Source organism: Passer montanus, unplaced genomic scaffold, assembly GCF_014805655.1.
Source record: "Passer montanus isolate IOZ18808 unplaced genomic scaffold, ASM1480565v1 scaffold14, whole genome shotgun sequence".
Lineage (NCBI taxonomy): Eukaryota > Metazoa > Chordata > Aves > Passeriformes > Passeridae > Passer > Passer montanus.
The window spans coordinates 14496950-14516404 of NW_024360941.1; the positions used below are offsets into that span (position 1 = coordinate 14496950).

The 19455-nt window shown below is 39.2% G+C and overlaps 1 protein-coding gene and 1 long non-coding RNA gene across 2 annotated transcripts in view; one reads left to right on the forward strand and one right to left on the reverse strand.

Annotated features, from left to right (window-relative positions):
* Positions 1–11281, reverse strand: part of LOC120498008 — a 35771-nt gene extending 24490 nt beyond the window's left edge. The window contains exon 1 of the long non-coding RNA XR_005626609.1: positions 11222–11281. This is a non-coding gene — a long non-coding RNA (uncharacterized LOC120498008). The remainder of the gene's footprint in view (positions 1–11221) is intronic.
* Positions 11282–12864: 1583 nt separating this feature from the next.
* On the forward strand, positions 12865–19455 carry FRG1 (FSHD region gene 1). Its single transcript, XM_039700264.1, has 9 exons — positions 12865–12975; positions 13149–13216; positions 14061–14183; positions 15156–15213; positions 15387–15501; positions 15884–15988; positions 16734–16825; positions 18070–18180; positions 19065–19455. The coding sequence occupies exons 1-9, from the start codon at positions 12914–12916 to the stop codon at positions 19099–19101; spliced, it is 771 nt and encodes a 256-aa protein (XP_039556198.1). The 5' UTR covers positions 12865–12913; the 3' UTR covers positions 19102–19455.

Consider the following 19455-nt stretch of genomic DNA (forward strand, 5'->3'; position numbering starts at 1 on the left):
ACTGATTTTTCATCACCCCTGTGTGGTGATTGCATTGAACTACCAAGACTGGGCCCATCATTTTGGAGCACATGGGAAATTTTTACTACAATAGCAATGGATAGTACTTTTGCTTATGATCTGATCAAGAAAATAGAAAAGGTTATTAAAATACCTAATGTGTTAAGTATTTTCCTGCTTTTCATATGAATTTGGAGAATACTTTCCCCAACATGAGTTTGTCCCTACATTGCAGAACTAGAGAGCCAGCTCTGGTTTTTATACATATACTCTGATCAAAATCTTCTAGGACCATTTCAAACTTCTTCTGACATTTTACTGAACCTCATCCAGCTCTTTCCTCCATGTTAGCCTGCTGTAAACTGTAGCTTTGGGACTGGCTGCATATAGGAACTCCAACACTGCAATAGCAATTGCGTTACACCACCTGTCTCACACATCCTGCCATCCTAGGGAATCCTGCTCCATGGAAATCACCCAAACACTAAGTGCAGCAGTGTTCAACACTGACAGCAGTACCTGTGAGTAGCAGCCTCTTCACCTGCTACATGGCTTACCAATTCTGAGGCTTAGGGAACAGAGTACATCACATTATCTCCTCAGCCTTCCTAACTCAATAGCCTGTACACTCACAGGATGTTAAGGAGACTGCTGTCAAAAGTCAATAGTCTCATCTCTGAGCCATCACTCGTAGCAACTGCTACAGGAGCATCACAGTAATCACAGCAAGTATGACACAGATGACAAATCAGAACCTTTACAAAGAGTAGTGTTTGCTACAACTAAGCACACAGCACACAGAGCTTGTAACCTGGTGAGTAGGAAATGCCAGAGCAGGAGTTTTCAATTCTGCCTTTCTTCAGGAGTTACAGCCTACCTCCCCACAAAGTGCATGAGGACAACTAGACCGGATAATGATTCACATCTCTGTATCCTCTATATGTATATAGACTGGGCATTAGTAAATGGTGTTCCTCAAATCAAATTCCTATTAGTTTTTACAGGCAATCTGAATAGGGTCATATAGAAAAAACTAAAGACATGCTCAGAGCACTATTCTCACTAGGACTCAAATCCTGGAACCTGAAGGTACATATTCAAAACCAGACAGAGTAGGGTATCAAATCCTGCTCTCTGACATACTGGATGATCACCTAAATGGTATGATAAAAAGGGGAATGATGTTTGAGTAAAAGGATTTATGTAACGTGCTAATTTAGAAATATTTAAACAAAAATTTCTTTGCCTTGCTGTAGAGCAATATGTTCAGCACCATCTTCTTACATTCAAGCCCAGTTCTCTTACACCCATGAGGAATTTAACACCTGTGCTTGAGCTTTCCTTTCAAATTAGCTGCTCATCAACTCTATTACTAAACAAACATGAAGCAGCTGTAGCTCTCAGACTATGATTAAAATTAAACCCTTCAAATCCAGCCTAGCTTAGAGAACCTCTGTACAGTTGTTCTCCATTGATTAACTCCAACTGGCTCACTACTAAAACTAATCTATTAAGTCTGAAAAAGAGTTTCAAATAAAGCCTTTCACATCAATGGGATCCAAATGATATTTCAAGTAAAACACAAAAAGATGGTGCCAATAAAATGTTTTAATAAAAATAAATAATGTATAGGTTTAAAATGCTTTTTCTTTACTTTAGAGCAGTTAAACTGTGGATTACTTTATTGATTCAGCATTCATTGTTTTGCTTTGCACAACACTGGAAAAACAGAACAACACACTTACTGGTCTTGTAAGGGAGGTAATGGAAGATGATAGAACTACAAACCAACCTGCCAAGTACCAGCTACATGCACCACCTGTGGTGAAATACTGAGTGCTTACTAGAGGGCTGTGTTCCAACCAGGCTATAGAATAGGTTTTCGATCTGAACTTCCCAGCATACCTACCCCCTCTGTGCAGTCAATGAAATACAGGAAAAGAAAACTAGGCCTGATCCACAGGTCTGCATTATCCTGTTTAGTCATGATGTGATACACAGAATTAGAAGCTAGAAAGTTACCTACACAATAGGCAAATGAGACTTCTGAATGAAGTCTCAAAACATCTCAGAAAATAGCTCTTTGCCTTCACAATGTCTCTTTAAGAGAAAATACATCTACAGGATGCTGCTAACTGAAACTATGAGCAATACTAACCCAATCACATACTGTCCTTTCCCTTGTTTCTATTTTAGGTTGAAAGCTTTTGCCTCAAGATCCATATTTTTTTACTGGCACGATTAAAAGGATAAATCCTCTCCATGTAATGCTCTAGTTAAATTACTAGTATTTCACTAGAACCTAAACAGCCCTATAAATATGTTAAGTATTTAACATCTTTGTTAGTATTCTCATGACTCCTTTCTCCACCTGCTTACTGACTTCAGCATTTAAAAGTCTGCCAGCATCTTCCCCTCAAGATGGAGCTGGCTGCTGATTCACTTGGACAGCAATTCCACCCCCACTTGTCCACCACATCCTATGTAACACACAACCTCTCAAAAACTCATGATACCATTTCACCATTTTGAGACAGTAGCCTGATGTATTGTATGGTGCCAGCACTAGGGATATTTCTCTGAGTCAGATGCACACATCATAGTCTCCAGAAACCTGTGCACAGTTGAGGAAATGCCTGATTCCATTCTGAGGTTTGTAACAGATTTAAAATCTGGGCCAAATTAATGTTAAAACAATTTTTAAAACAAACAAAAAATGTCTACAACTTCATGAGAGGTGGGAAGACATAGAAGGCAAAATATTTGGGAGCTTCAGAGATTAATAAAAGAACCTTAGAGCATGCAGCCTGTGTAGAGAATCTTACTGTACTTCAGGAAGAGAAGAATGGAAACACCAAGGATCTGCCCCTTCAGACATCAGCCTAGAGGATGACTACATTGCCTTTCTCATGCTGAGAACAGACCACAATCCCAGCAGTAGCCAAAACCACATCATCAATACAACAAAGATTATTCCCCAGCCTTTCTGCAGAGAGACACTTGGTGAAGGCATAGGACAGCACTATGCATCCAGATAAAATGAGTGTTCTGTCACCAATATCCAAGGAGGCATTTGAAAAAATCAGTTTTCTCCAGCTGCACCTACTTCTTCCATTAGCAAGGGGCTCATAAGTGATATTTAAGAAACCCCAGCACCTCCTGAATCACATTCCCACACTGACATGCCCACCCATAACACATCACTGCTACCAAGGCTTAAAAAGAATTTACTCTCAAGTACCTGAACTCCAGAGAAGAGCACAGTAAGGTACAAAAGCAGGTGCAAACCTGTTGGAAGTTGTAGTCACAGCAGTAAGTCTGATACAGACAAATTCAGAATTAACACAGACAGTGTAAATTCAATAGCCAGTCTTACTGCTGGGAGAGCAGAACTAATAAAATGGTTGACTGCTGCTCAATCCAGCATCACATCTGAAGACATAAATACTTTTTTAGATGCTCTTTTAAAAATACACATCACTGGCACCAAGCCGGGGGAGTTCTGTCACATGCCTCCACAGGCAGGAGAGGAAACAAAAGGTGTCACTTGCAAGTATTCTTAGCAGCTCTTATCAGTACCCACACTCTGAGAAACACAGGGAGAAAAAGACCTAGTACCTTCAGGTGAGAAAGGTGGGACAGTTGCTAGGTAAAGCAAGAAAGGGGGGGGGTTTCACACAGCAGAAGACTCTTAATTTTTGTGTTTTTAGAGTTGTCACTGTCATTTGGTGGACAAAGGTTCTACTTGCAGGAGTGGGCAGCAGCGAGCTGGGTCTTACACTGTTAAAAACCCTCGTTTCTTAATAGATGTCATGCCTTGGATTCATTTTGATTCCACAGGGTGCTTTTGTTTCTCATTTCCTTTACCATGTGATCAGTGTTTGTTTGTTGTCTTCCTGTGTGTAATCTCTCTCAGACCATAACCCAGGCATGACATAGGAACACACTAAGTCTGAACTGATGTTGAAGCTTTCCAGAATGTTGCAGTAAACTGCAATGAACAGTGTTTCAAACAATGGCTGAAAATATTATGTGGTTGTGAATCTTGACTATTACACACGCCTACCAAGAAGGACAGTCCTTTACACATTCTGCTGGTCCCGGAGAAGAAGACCGACCTATACATAAACGTCCTCTCTTCTTTTTAATGCCCCAGCACAGCAGAAAAGCATGAAGGGTTATTAAGTGACCTGGCCTGCAGGACTCACTCCTTGTCTCATACCACAGGACTGCAAATGTTCTTTTTACAATACAAATTTACTCTAGTTTAACAACATGACCATGTTCCCTAAATTCCATTACACTGGGAGGAGTGTGGAGGGGGCAGAGGAAAGAACCACATCTTTTCCATTTTCACTCCAATTTCAACCAGATGCAATGATTGTCATCTTGCATCCTGCCCCCAGGTGAGGGGGCCTCTGTACTTGCCAGGTTGGACCATTTGCCTTGCTCAGGACAGAAGGAATATTTCTCCCAGTCTCCAGAGGAAAATGAAGTGCACTGCTACGTTGTGGATAACATCTCTAACCATAGATACACAGATTGACTGTTGCTATTGCAGCGCAGTGTGGTATTTTTTTTTAACTAGACTACTAGTGGCTTTCCATTATATATTTGGGAAAAAAAAAAAAAAAAAAGAGGAATCTTTCTCCCGGTCTCCAGAGGAAAATGAAGTGCAATGCTATGTTGTGGATAACATCTCTAACCATAGATACACAGATTGACTGTTGCTATTGCAGTGCAGTGTGGTATTTTTTTTAACTAGACTACTTGTGGCTTTCCATTATATATTTGGGAAAAAAAAAAAAAAAAAAGCACATCCCACTCATGGGTCTGGCAGAGGTAGACATTTTGTACCTCCTAGAAAAGGCAGTTTTGGGTACCTCAGGCAGTGACAAAACCCGAGCTATATCTTGGCCATCTGCAACAAAGGCAACAGCATGGATGGACATTACAATTGTTGAATTTTTCCCCTGGACCCCAATGTAACCAGAACTGAGACCAGTTTTGATCCATCATAGTACTATACATCTGAACAGGTCAGGGAGAATTTCATGTCTAGAGCTCTGATCCAGTTACAGCAAAACCTCACACATCCCGCTAGGGATTCCACCCTCCAAAAAGGCCAAAGAACAGTAAGGATATGCCTTAATACTCTGTTAAGAAGTTAATTGTATAAATTACACCCCATCTACTGCACACGTCAGAAATCCTTCTGGATTATTCCTTAGTCCTCCGGGATGCACTGAATCTGTGAGACTGAGCCAATCTCACAGATTTCAGTTTTTAAAATCTAAACCAGATCATGCCTTGTCACTTTCATGAAGCTGTGACAGCAAAAAGACTATTTTTATCTTTGCCAAATTAGAGTTGGGATTTCCAGAAGCAGTAGCCACCCCTTCAGAAAAATACACCTTAATTGGGAAAAAATACCTTGTGCTGCACTTAGACTATAAGAAAAGCACTGACGTACACCAACCATATGCTGTGGGGAAAACAGCCTGAAAATAGGTGATGCATACTGAAATGTTCCCTTTCCTTTTCTCTCAGGATCAGAACATGGAAAGATCAGCACTTTCAACTTCTACTCACTTACCTACTGTGACAGGACAAAAGCCAACAGATGTTCCCAATGCAAAGCACTCAATCATTAGTCAGGCTCCAAAACTCAGAACAATGGCTTCAGAAGCAGAATTTAAAAGAAATATAGGTGTGCTCTTCTTTTGTTCTACCTTTCAAATTTTTAAACCTTTACAATCAGGTTTTATGTCAGTTCATATCCAAGGGGGACAGACATTCTAGTTTGCATTGTATTTTTTCAGTGGAAGCTAAAATTTTTACATCGTTCATTCTTTCAAGTTACTGAAGCTTTAAAAAAAAAAGTCAAGCAGCATTAGGATGGTGAATGCTGCCATCTCTGGCTGCTCTATTTCAAAACAGTTTCCATACTGTATTATGGGTTAGAAACCTTATTTACTTCATGCCAAAAATGAGGTGATGATTGTAAACTTGTTTTGTCTGCTTGTGCTGCTTTTAGAAAGTACAAGACAAAAAGCTGGCCAAACCAGCCTTACTAGATATGATGGGCAAAATAAATTTTAAAAAAATTTACAAGTTATTGATGATAGTCCTGATGAGGGCAAGGATTAGAAAGTTCTACATTTTCTTTTCATCTCTAACTGTTTCAATCTAATAAATATTGTCAACATTTGGAGGCACTCTGGATGAATAAACAAGTAGGACAGTTTGAGTCAGACCATCAAAAATGAAAAGGAGTTAAGTCTACTTATTTCCCTTTGATATTTGTCCCTGGGGGGACCCACAAGAGGATCCATTATAACTTAGATTTTACACACTTACAAGGAAGTGACTGGACAAGTATAATGAATAGTTCAGAATTCCCTCCAGAGAAAAAAGCTTTTTTGGTCTTTACCTAAACTACACCTATTCTACATGAAATGGTCTACAGGTTTTCCTTTCACCTCCAAAAGTCCACACAAAAGCTTTTTTAACAAGATATTCACTGCCACTGCATTAGTAAAAATTTCCTTCTTCTGGAAGAGAATCTGCATTCAGGACAAATTACACAGAACCAGAAGCTATGGAGGATAAGAAAAGAAAATCACTTGTAATAGCTCTTCAAATTCAAATGGGCAATGCAAACAATCATAGCACGTACATGCTCCAGTTCTGTTAGGGAAAAAAAATGCTGAAAGAAACTATATGGCAATCCTGGGAGAGAGGACACATAATTTACAAAGAAAAAATGTACAGTTTTATGGCCATGAGGACAGCAGCACTGAAAATGAACACCCTGCCACAAGTTCATTCTTCTTTTAAGTGCTGCCAATCCATATCTCCATCGAAATTTTAAAGGACACCCATGTTGTCTCAGAGGAAACAGTAGAAAAAATATACAGCCCAAAAATAAGCCACATATTATTTTAAGGTTGGGAGGTTATTGTTGTAAGTCCCTTCACAGAAGAAATGCTATGAATGTGAGTACAACCTGCCCAACTAGCAACAATCACCTGTTTATTTCCTACCAAATCACAAACAAAGTACAAAAAGGAAGAAAACTTTTTTTAAACACTGCATTTAATAAAGTTTTAAAAAGATGCTACTCAGAAACTATATTTAAATTAAACTTGATTATAGGTTAACAAAGAATACTCACAACAGTGATGTATGTGTACATGAAAAAGAAAATCTTTCCCCATAGATCCTGTGGCTTTCCTAATGAGATACAAACTCAGCCACATATAACAAGGCAAATAAGGCTCACTGGAGACAAAATAAAACATGCCCAGAAAGGGAAAAGTCTGCATATAAGCATGTAGCACAAAGCAGGTAACTTGCCACAAAAATTCTGTTGTGTTTAATTTATAGTCTGTATTTTCCATACAGTATCAGTAAATAAGGAAATGAGGTTTTGGCTATATTTGCATCAAACATGCCAGCTATTTGTCAGGAAATATCAAAAAATCATATGCTCAACTTACAGAATCAAATTTCCATCCATAAAAAATGAAATTACAGCACAGAGCAATAGGCTGCTTTTTTAAGCACTGGAAGTAACACAGTTTGATTTTTCACTCATTAGTGCCCTAGATTTACTAGGAGATTTTTTCCCATAGACTGATTTCTAAATGTTCTCTCCCATCACTACTAAGAGAGGAATTTATGTTGTAACCCCTGCCCTCATCAGGGAAGTTACAGGTCTTTTTCCTACTTACCTAACAACAGAATCAGAACTCACCAGATTTCACTCATTGTTGTGATTGTGCCTGTTAAAAAGGTATAAATCTGGCCAGTTTAAAAAAATACTAATAAAGAAACAGACTAACAGAGAAACAAAAGCGTTTATATGCATATAAAAATGTTCCTTATTAATCAGGATAAAACACAGAGCACTTAGCAGAAAAGAATAACAGAATTTGAAGAAGTACCCATGCATAATTTTGGGATGACAAGCAGAAAGTAGGTCTGAGTTCAAGTAAACACCATAGAGAGTTGGCATCAGCATGAAGCCACTGTACATTTGCAGTTACTTTTTCATTTCTCTTTTACATTCCCTCAGTGTGCAACAGAAAGGAATTTTGGTGAATGCTCCCTGACAAAATCTAGAGCAGGATCTCAGTGTCTGGAGAAGCAGATATTGAGGGTCTAGCCAGCTAGAAAAACTTCACTACAAAACTTGACAAAGTGACACCAGAGGAAAGTGATGGAGTGATCAGGCAAAACAAAAGAAGCTGAGAAGCCAGAACCAACACATGGTTTCTGTACCAGGGATGCTGAGGATTGGGAGATCTGAGTTGGGGCTCCATCCTGCCCTGACAGGCTGACAAACCCTTCCTATTTCCCAAATACTCCAAGTACTGAGCCATAAGCCAAACAGGAGAACGGCAATTTTGAGAACATCTGTTTACCTGTGCTTAAAAACCTAACATTTTCAGCTTAAAAAAAAAATTCTGATCACATTTAAAATTTGGAAGTTATAACAAAACCATTTTCAGAATGCAGTATTCAAAATGCTATGAATCAAATTATCTTTTTATTTACATCTGTCATGCACCATCATGTCCTGGGGATGCTTTGACACTGGCACAACTGCAGAACATTATGACAAACCACAACATTCCAGAGTATGTACTTTGTCTCACTGGGGAAAAATTAAAATATAGTTGCTCTGGTTCTAACTCACACCAGATTTCACTCCTTCTGTAAATGAGTAAACAAAACTGTATCGATCTTGGCTGTTACATCAGTCAAGAGCTTTGATATTTCACAAGGGGCCCACACTTATAAACAAAAGAGGGGAAAAAACCCATATAATCTGTCAGCTTGGCTATCAAAAGAGCTACCTCAAGTTTCTCTGGTTTGGGGAGGTATTTCAATATTTCCTAGTACAACAAAACATGATGGAAGAAAAGTCCAAAGCACCTAAGTTTGGGTCCAGGCTTATATGACACTAGACTATGACACAGATGCTCGATCCCAGCCCTTCACTTCCACCAGTCCTGAGCTTCTATTACATTTTTGTAATGATCCCCTTCAAACTTGAATGATGAAAGTGCACATTTTGCAAATGACACCTAAGCCAATCTGCCCCATCTGCATGAATGACAGCAAATGATTTCACTCTTTAGGCATTCAAAATAAAATGCACATGCGGCAAATTCCAAGCTGGCAGGAAAATCCAGTCATTAAAAAAGTGATTTGTTTTCTAGAATTGCAAACACAAAGGCTCCATTTATTTCCCATCCCATAAAGAAAATGAACGGTTATATTTTTTTTAAACAACCACAGCCCGGACATATTGGAAATGTTTTAATTTCAAAAATACTAACTGGCAAATTAGAGTCTAAATAGCTTTTCTAAAGTGGTACCATTTTATACACAGTTTTCAGATTTATTTCATCACTTTGCCCTGCAGGAAAAGGTTTTATCATCTTCTACATAAACTGTAATGATGCCTATTTGTTGCTGGTGTCACTAAATTTAAGAAGAAACCTAAGATACATGAATTTTAAATAAGATTACACTCATTAACAAGAAAATATATCATACATTATGGGAGCCCCAAAAAATCTACATTTCTATTAAATAAGATATTTATTGTCTCTGTCTTTCCTACTTTCTCTTCATAAAACACAAAAATGGAAACAGACCAGCAAATTAAGAAAATAGCAAACATAATTGATCTAGCCCCATCCTAAGAAAGCTTGCAACCATGATCAACTTTACACTAAATGAGCTGCTTAATCGGACTCATCAGGACTATTCCCTATACAAAATGTAAGCACATGCATCATTCGTTCCAGGATCATGATTATGTAAGGGTCATTTGTAATGAAAATAAAAGTACCTCCTTTTTTTTCCCCAAAACTTCTCAATCTGCACTTATTTTTGTAGCTATAGCAGCATCTGGTGGACAAATAGCAAAATGAACATCTGGCATATAATAAAAATATATGTATTTTAAAATAAAAATTGCTTTAATTGCTTTTGTTTTGTTTTTTTTTTTAATTAAAAAGAAAAAAGAAAACACAAAAAAACCCAGTTTAGATAATCCTTAATAACTTTAAAGTTATTACATCTCTTTTGATCCTTACCTTTTCCTCCCTCATTTGACCTCTCAGGTAAGTGTTTGTGTACTATGAAGTGCTGGTCATAGTCTACCAGCGAACACAGGCCCACTTTGACAAAAATGTACAAATACCCCATAAATACTAAGGTTGCACAGTTAAGTAGTCAAAAAAATTAGAACCTATCATAAATGAAGTTTTAAAGTTATAGTTAAGAGAACAAAACAAACTCCTGACAGTTTTCTCTAACAGAATCAAAGCCTAAGAAGAACTCAGATCCCCAAAATAACAACCGAAGGGCAAGGTAGCAAGCTAGGGTGGCTGATAGACATTTTTCCTGCTTCACTCCTCTCCTCTATGCTTTGTTCTGACTTTGATGTAATTGCTCTCTCCTCTTCCATATTCCTTTTACTAAAATAGCTGCCTTATAGGAATAGCCATTTAGAACTGCAAAAAAAAGTATTTAACGATAAGAATCCAATACAGCTGTAACTGTATTTGTTAAAATTGCTCACTGCTGAAGTTGGCTTGAAGTGAATCCTAAAAGGGCTGGAAACATATGAATATATTGTTTAAAATCACAACTTTCTCCTCCAAGTGAAAGAGGAGTCAACAAGGAGAGGTGCTATGCTGGATCTTGTCCTCACTGACAGGGGCGTGCTGCTGGGGAATGTGAAGCATAAGGGCAGCTTTGGCTGCAGTGACCATGAAATGGTGGATTTCAAGATCCTTAGGGCAGCCAGGAGGATGAACAGCAAGCTGGTTTCCCCAGATTTCAGGTAAGAGGATTTGTATCTCTTCATTGATCTGCCTGGGAGAGTAACACAGAATAAAGCCCCAGAGGAAAGACACATCCAAGAAAGATGATTACTAGTCAAGGATCACCTTCTCTAAGCTTCAGAGCAATGCATTGCAAAAAATAGGAAGTTGGGCAAAAACATCAGTATACCTGCATGGATAAGCAGCTCCTTGACAAATTGCAAAATAAAAGAGAACCCTGTAGAGGGCAGGTACTTTCATACTTACTAGCAAAAAAGCTGTCACAGCATGCGTCGCAGTTGAGACAGCCACAATACACAGAGTATCATCATACAATCTCAGAAAGCATCAACCCATTCAGAGTAACACCATACCACATCAGAAGGCTTCAAGCATCTGCTCATAAAGAGCAACATCATCCCACTTCAGAAGGCTGCAAGCATCAGCCCTTCTTGTCCTTTAGCCCAGCCTTTTATACCCCTCACGTTGATGCACTGCACCTGAGTGCCCTCTGTTCCCTTTGTGGTTGGTCAGAGCCCCTGGGCACTCCATGGCTCATTGCTGTCAGCGCTGCTCACCTGCTGCTCACAGCTGCTCCCACTGGGGATGAGGCTCGACCACAGCCCCACTCCCAAATACCACAAATTATGCACCTACAGAAAGCAGCATATTCAACACACAACCACACACAAACAATATTCTGAATTTACATGGATCAGCAGCTTGATTTAAATATTGCTTTTGCTAACAAACTCAATGCCCCCGAAGCTCCAAAATGGGGGCCTTGACAAAACCTCCTTGGAGTTCATTACTGCTGTTTGCATTTTACACAGCAAGTGTAACTACTCCAGCTCCACAAATAATAACAGGAGGTAGTGTCATATTAGACATTCTGAGAGAAATTCAAAGAAATTTTGGTGAGAAGAGTCAGGGTTCTGGATCCAACCAAAGTATCTGTGGAAGACACCTGCAGCCATCCACCATCCAATCATTGATTGGAATGTTGTACACACCAAGTTTTATCAACTGGTCGCTTTCAGTGACTTTAAAAGCCTTGACATAAACATGTATGAGACTTGCATTTCTTACTTGTAGAAGACACCTCTGAGGGGCTGAAAAGTTGCAAGCATAGACAGGAAATTAACTTGGAAACCAAAAAGAAGCAATCCAATGCAAACATCTCTGTACCTGTACATAAGCCATGTACAACAAGCCTTGATAGGGGTAGTATTTTTCAGTTAACCAGGTAGTATAATCAACAGGCAACGTTTTGGGCACAAAGCTCCCCCTCCTCTCATGAGTATGAAGTAGGAAGAACACTTTTGAAGACTAAACACAAATTACTGCTGTAACTGGGATGCTAATCACATGTGCTAAGAAGGTATTCCTCATGTAAGGAGTATTGGTGCCTGTCTAGAAGGCGCTAGATTAATATGAGAAAAAGGCTGTTATATGCCAAGAGGGAAGTCTGAGGTGTGTTTTATTCTGTGGAATACGAAGTGGCTAACAGGATGGGAAAAAAAAATTGTCACACCTCATTTCACCCCTAGCATGGTGCACTTAGCTGGGCTGCACTTGCAAGCTGCATTTCCCCAACTGGCCTTCATGAGTCCCTGGAAGCTTTTACTACTTCACCAGCACATCCAGGTGTCCAGCTCCCGTGTAACCCTGCCAGAGGCAAGACCTGCTGCCCTTGGCCTTGTTGCTCTCGCGTCCGAGAGCTCTGCCAATGTCCATGATGTGTTTTACAATAGACACACACGGGCTGTAGAAGCTGTGGGTTCTTCCTTCTTCCTTCCTGAGCACTCTCTGCCTTCTGTCCGGCAATGGAGCCAAGCCAGACTTAGATGTGAAGGGTGCCAGGGGCAGACTGCTTAAATGTAATTTTAAACTTGTTTTATTTTCACGTACAAATTCCGTATCCAGCGCCCTCCACGGGCGCGGATTGAAGCTGGATGCCGCCGGTCCCCGCCCACAAGCGGGCGGAGACGGGGCCGCGGCTTCAGGGCTTCCGCCCGGCCGGGGGCGGAGCCGCCTCGGTGCTCCCGCCCTTCCCGGATCCCGACATGGCGGAGTATTCCTGCGTCAAATCCACCAAGCTCGTCCTCAAAGGGTCGAAAGAGAAGAGGTGAGGAGCGGGCTGCCCGCCGCCCCTGCCCCGCGCTGCGGCGGGGCCGGTGTGGGAGGCTGGGCAGGGATGAGGCCGGGCCAGCCCTCACCTCCGGCTGCTCCCGCAGGGCCCGGGCGGGACAAGGGCCGCCTCGGCGGCTCGTTCTCACTTCTTTGCATCTCCCCTTGCAGCAAGAAGAAGCACAAGGAAAAGAAAAGGAAAAGGGAAGAGGATGCGGCAGAGCAGCTCGATATTGTTGGTGAGCTGCTTTCCAGGAGTTATGTGACAGTGCGGAAGCTGTAGGGGATGTGGCAGAAGCTAACGAGGTCGTTGTAGCACTTCGTAAAGCAAATGTAACCCCCTGTAGGAATACATAACTATTTCTCACAACATGTTTTGGGAGATCTTCCTAGGTTCCAAATGGAACTTGTGACACTAGTAGGATGGATTCCGTTTTTTACAAGTAATTAAAAAATAAGGCATTACTATCTTAATGAGGTAGGAAATATTTGTAAGACAGTGTACAATGAGATAATTTTACTGTTCAAAAAATGTAAAAGTCACAATTCTAAGTTGTGCACATGGGAAGGGCTGCCTTTAATTTTGGTAGAATTCTGTAGGAGTCAAATGTTCAAATCCAGATTGGTTTGAACAACTGAGGTCTAAGGATTACAATTCACATATTTAACAGCAAGATGAAATAGCATCTCTGTTTCTCTTGTGCTGGAGAATCTAATAAATTAGTATGATCCCAAAACTATAGGAGACAGATCCAGCGGGAAAAAAATATTTTTCTTGTGAGATGTATCTTTGCTGCATCAGCTGAATGAATCAGCTTGGTCTGTGGACTAACTCAAAGAAGGGATGAAGCACAGGAGCTTGTAACTAGGGATGACAGCAGGTCAAAGAGCAGGACTTCCTGAAGCCGCAGCAGCAACACCATTAAATTGACTCTGGACCATAAAATAGTGCACAAAGATTGTGAGATAGCTGTCTTTTGAATTTAAAATTTCAGAGAAGACCCAGAAGTATAATCTCTTTGGCTATTGTAATCAGAAGTTGTGATTACTCTGTTAATAAACTGTCATGGTTTTGTATTACAGGAAACTGGTGGGCTGTCAGTAATTTTGGTGAAATTACAGGAACCATAGCTATAGAAATGGATAAAGGAGCTTACATCCATGCCCTCGACAATGGCTTGTTTACACTTGGAGCACCACATAAAGGTTTGTTCCAGGAAATTTGAAAATAATAGAGTTTTAATAATGAAGTGCCTAAAAGCATAGAACTAGCATCACTTCAAGGCAAGCAGTGTTACAGCTAAAACCAGTTTACTACAAAAAATGCAATAATTCTAGCTGAAGCATGCAGATGACTTAAACCTAATGACTGCCAATCAGTTTCACTCATCTAGTTTCATGCTGGCTTATGTGTGCAATAAATTGAACTGCACTGAAGATGATTACCTGTTAAAGGCCATACCACTTGCTGGATAAAAAGCAGTATAATTTTTATTAAAACCTATAAAATGTTTATGGTGTCACTTGGAGAGTGAAATTCAAGGTAGATGAGTTTTAGTGCTTATTGCTGCATCCTTGTCTTAATATACTTGTTTTGTCACTGCATAAGAGGAGGACTACTAATGTGCTGGGATAATTAGCTTGGTCTTTAAATTTGAGGGCAATGACTCTGACATAGACAGTTCCAGAACCCTGACAGTCTGTGTGTTTCATCTCCAGACAGAGATCAGAGCAATAATGGCCATATTCTCTTGTTTTGGTTTTGAGGGATGGAGAAGCCAGTAGCTTTTAGGGTACTAAGTTGAGTTACCATAGCTGAGTTGAGTTACCATTACCATAATGCATTTTGTTATCAAAGAAATAACATTACAAGGAGATTACGGTTTTCAGAGCCACCAGGAGAAATACAAAACATTCTTAATAATAAATTTATTTAAATTATGATCATCTTTATTTTGTATCTTAAGCACTGTAAATACATGAACATAAATGAGCACCTGCATTGCTTTTTTTAAAATATACTTTTTGAATACTCAAAAAGGAATTTTTAATGAAATACTTTCCATAGTATTTAGAAATAGTCAATGTTTAATTCTTTTTGATACTGCAATATTTTAGTGGGCTAATATATTTTATGTTTATACTTCATACTTAACTAATGGAAAATTCATTCCTCAGGTGATGAAGGCCCTAGTCCTCCTGAGCAGTTTACAGCAGTAAAGTTATCTGATACAAGGTAATTACTGTAATGTTTCAAGTTTTGATACTTGTTATCTTTGGATTTTGTGAGAAGGCATTTCAATACTCTTTTGAAATACATTGTCTGCTACTAAAAGCATCTATGGTGTTTTGGGTGTTGTGAATTGCATTAATTAAAAGCACTATTGTTTTCTACATTTTCTCTTTGAGGATTGCTCTCAAGTCTGGTTATGGCAAATACCTTGGTATAAATTCAGACGGGCTTGTTGTTGGACGTTCCGATGCAATAGGATCAAGAGAGCAGTGGGAACCTGTCTTCCAAGATGTAAGCTGTTTGGAGTAGTTTATTTGATGTTGCTAGTGTTTGACTGTATTTTGAGTTAATCTATGTAGATGTTTGTTTTTTTATTGTGAAGTAAAAGCTTTTTGCCATCTCTTTCATATTGTGACTTACGATTTTCCAATTGCAGTGCATTTACTGTAATTGATAGTTTTTAAATACTTCAATAGCTGCATTTTGGCAGCTATAAGCATCTTAAAAATGATGGAGTCAGCAAGTCTGGCAAGCTATTGCTAGCTATTGAAGTATCCATACAAAAAAGAATTATTTACAGAGACATTTGGTATATTGTAGAGGATAAATTGTTACAAATCAAGGATTATGTACAACCTCATTATACTTACGATGTGTGATATTGTTTCTGCAGAGGAAAATGGCATTACTAGCAGCAAACAGCCGTTTTATTAGGTGTAATGAAGAGGGGGACATAGAAGCCAAAAGCAAAACTGCAGGGGAAGAAGAAATGATAAAGGTAATCTATAACTTCTACAATTAATACAGGATTGGCAGGAGTCAAACTCAAAAAGCAGGTGTCTGAGTACTATGATTTTCTGTTAATACAGTTACAATTGCTTCCTATAAGCTGTCAAGTGGTCTGGCCACAAGAAAAGTAAAAGAGTTCCAGGGCTGCATTAATTCTCACTACCTCCTATGGAGATAAAAAGACAGGAGGACACTCAGGAGGACAAAAGAGTCTATGTGATCTTCCAGGTACTTCTAAACAGCTTAGGACAGAAGAGAGAAATTATGACCAAGTCAGGGACAGGGAAGGGTTTACCAGAATGATCCAGAAGGGGAGATATTTTAGGAGAATCTGAAAAGACTATCTTGACTTTATCTGAACATGGGAAATATATCTCTACTCTCCAAGCAGAGATAGGTATCTTAACTAGTCAGAGCAATAGTATTTTAAGTCAATCTCTGAATTGTTCCTGCCAAAATTAAGAACTGTAATAGTGCTTCCTTGAGATAAAGGCAGTCATGTCTTATCATAGTATCAAGTGTGCACTTAACATTTCCCATAGTTCAGGCAGCTCTTACTTTTGCAGTTGTTTCTGGTTAACCAGTTTGAACACTGTGAACTTGAAAAGTCACTGTGACTCTCATTCTGTTACAAAGGATATGTAGTCATCTTTCACCCATAATTTACTGGTTTTAAAATACAGGTGTTTTCTGTTGTGTTTTGGTTGGTTTTTTTGTTTTTCTTTCAATTATAGATTCGTACTTGTGCTGAAAGAGAAGCTAAGAAGAAAGATGATGTTCCACAAGAAGACAAAGGAAACGTTAAACAGTGTGAAATCAATTACGTGTATGTACTTTAGAGCTGGTAACAGGCTCAAGTACCATTTTTTGCTTCTGACTGGGGTATCTTTGGGCCCAACTCCCATCCAGCCTTTCACCCACGTTTCATTAGCAGGACAAGGAAAGAAAATAGGGTGAGATAGCTCATTGGTTGAGATAAAGGAGAGCTGCTGTACCAGATACTGTCCCAGGGTTAACTGTGAAAAATTACTTAAATTTATTTCCTTTTAAATGGGTGTAGATTCTGAGAGACAAAACTTAAAAACACCACCTTTCCTACTCCTATCTCTCAAGCTCAGCTTCTCTCCAGACTGTTCTACCCACCCCTCCAAGCCAGATGGGCTATAGGTCAATATACAGTGGTTTCTTTCAGCCACTCCCTTCCTTTCCTGCTTTTCCCCTTCTTTGGTACAGTCTTATTCATGGGCTGAATGGTAATATTTTCTCCAGTGCCTAAAGCATCTCCTTCCTCTCCTTCTCTGTGCACTGTCATTTTGCACTTTTAGGTTTTTGGAATTTTTTTTCCCTTGTTTGCCTGTGTGGCATTTTGTCTTATCTTAAATACGTTTTCACAGGAGTGTCACCAGCTTTGCTGGTGGATTTGACTGTGTCGTGTAGTGGATGTCTTGAGAGCCAGCTCTGTCCAGCACAGGTCAGCCCCTGGCCTTTTCTCACAGAGAAAAGCACTGCAGCTTCCCTACAGTCAGCACTGTATCCAGCACACTTTTGCTCCCTGTTTTCTTATGCTAGTAGTTGGAGAAGGGGCTCTTTAGAATTTGTACCCTCTTCAGCTGCTGCAGCTTCCCTACAGTCAGCACCATATCCACAGTACACTTTTGCTCCCTGATTTCTTGTGCTAGTAGTTGGAGAAGGGGCTCTTTAGAATTTGTACCCTCTTCAGCTAGACACAGAGGGGTCATTCCTATTTAAACTGCCAAAAAAAACCAAAACCTGAGGTGAGTTTTCACCTACAGAAGCCTTAGTGCAACCTTACTACTGGCCTCTTCAGCTAGTCACAGAGGGGACATTCCTACTGAGACTGCCAAAAATAACCAAAACCTGAATAGTTTTCACCTACAGAAGCCTTAGTGCAACCTTACTACTGGGATGGTTTGCTGGATTTTATTAGGTCAGTTATCTGCTGCTTTAGTAGGACCTAAGATTCTTACCACAGCTGCTGTTATGTTGGAAAATAAAAATTTTAAAAAGCTTCAGTTCTTTACTCCTTCCCCCTTTTCTTCTTTCTTGCAGGAAGAAGTTCCAAAGTTTTCAAGACAAAAAGCTTAAAATAAGCAAAGAAGATACAAAAGCCCTTAGAAAAGCCAGAAAAGAAGGCACTTTTCATGAAATGCTGCTTGACAGGTACTTCAAAGTGCTAGAAATAATGTATTGATGAAAAAACTACTGGGAGATGGAATTACAGTAAAAGCTGGGGTACAAAAGAGGGCTAGATTTCAGGGGGATAGGTTCCTGAGCATTTTCCTCTTCTGAGTGCTGTGCCTGAGTCCTGGGGGTTGCCACCTTTTCTTTTTTTTTTCTTTTTTTTTCACTTCAGTTAAAGAAGTTTGCAAGTTTGAATTTACTTGTAAATTAGTTCTTTGGAAAATCTTTAACTAGGTTGTTCAGTTTGTTTAGTATGGAGTTGTTGAGGGATTAATCTTTTTAATTGTGAAAATTGAGCTGATTTTTAATATTTTTCAATGCCTATGGTACCAGAATATTTTGGAGAGGCAGAAGTTGCATTTTAAAGAGAAATAGTGTTTATTAAGGACAGTCTTCATGTTATCTAGTGGGAATTTTTTTTCCCCTAAAAAGAAACCATGTTGAATTTTAAAGCTTTTTATGTCAGTATATAGTATAAATATTTGCATTAATTCAGTGGGTGGAATGCAAAAAACTATTTCTGATAATTGCAAGTGATGAGAGAACACTCCTGGGCTCTCACAGGTGGTCAGCTTCAGATCATGCTGAATCTGAATTCCATTCCTCAGGGGAGACAAAATGCAATTGCGATGATTTGAAGGGAAAGTCAACCTTGACTTTAGACACTGCAGTTCTACCTCCTTAGGAAAACAAAATTAATTAACAAATCCAAAGTGTTGTTAGGCCTTTAAATGTACTTTGAAGCAAAGTTTAAGAGAAATTGCTTTCAATGCATTCTTAACACTTTGAGGCAGATAAAACACCCAGCTGTAATTGTATTTGGTCTTAATGTAAATCTTGTTTCATTCACTCTTCCCATACAGGAGAGCTAAAGTGAAGGCAGATAGATACTGCAAGTGACATCCAGCTGGCCCATTTTCTTCTGCAACTTTGATGGCAGCGTCAAATTGAAGAAGGTAAAATATTTTATAGATGGTTTTTTATTTAAGGCATTTTTTAAGTATCTTCAGGAACTGTATTAAAATTTTCTCAAATATTAATAACCCATTTATCACTTGTGAATACTTGGCTTGTATTAAGGGAACAGCTCCAGCAAAAATTAAAGGTATATAAATTAACAATGGTAAGCTATTTGCCATGTAGCTTAAGCCCTAGGAGACAGACTGTACACTGATTTAGTCCAGAGAGAAAGCTCCCTGGCTTTTAGTTTCCTTTAGGACAAAATTTAGAAATAAATAAATGATTGTATGCAAA

Bases quoted from the DNA above. Each gene is read 5' to 3' on its own strand.
- FRG1 (XM_039700264.1), top strand. From the start codon at position 12,914: ATGGCGGAGTATTCCTGCGTCAAATCCACCAAGCTCGTCCTCAAAGGG. The intron at 15,502-15,883 runs GTAAGCTGTTTG...TTGTTTCTGCAG, and splicing joins GGGAACCTGTCTTCCAAGAT to AGGAAAATGGCATTACTAGC. The intron at 15,989-16,733 runs GTAATCTATAAC...TTTCAATTATAG, and splicing joins GGGAAGAAGAAATGATAAAG to ATTCGTACTTGTGCTGAAAG.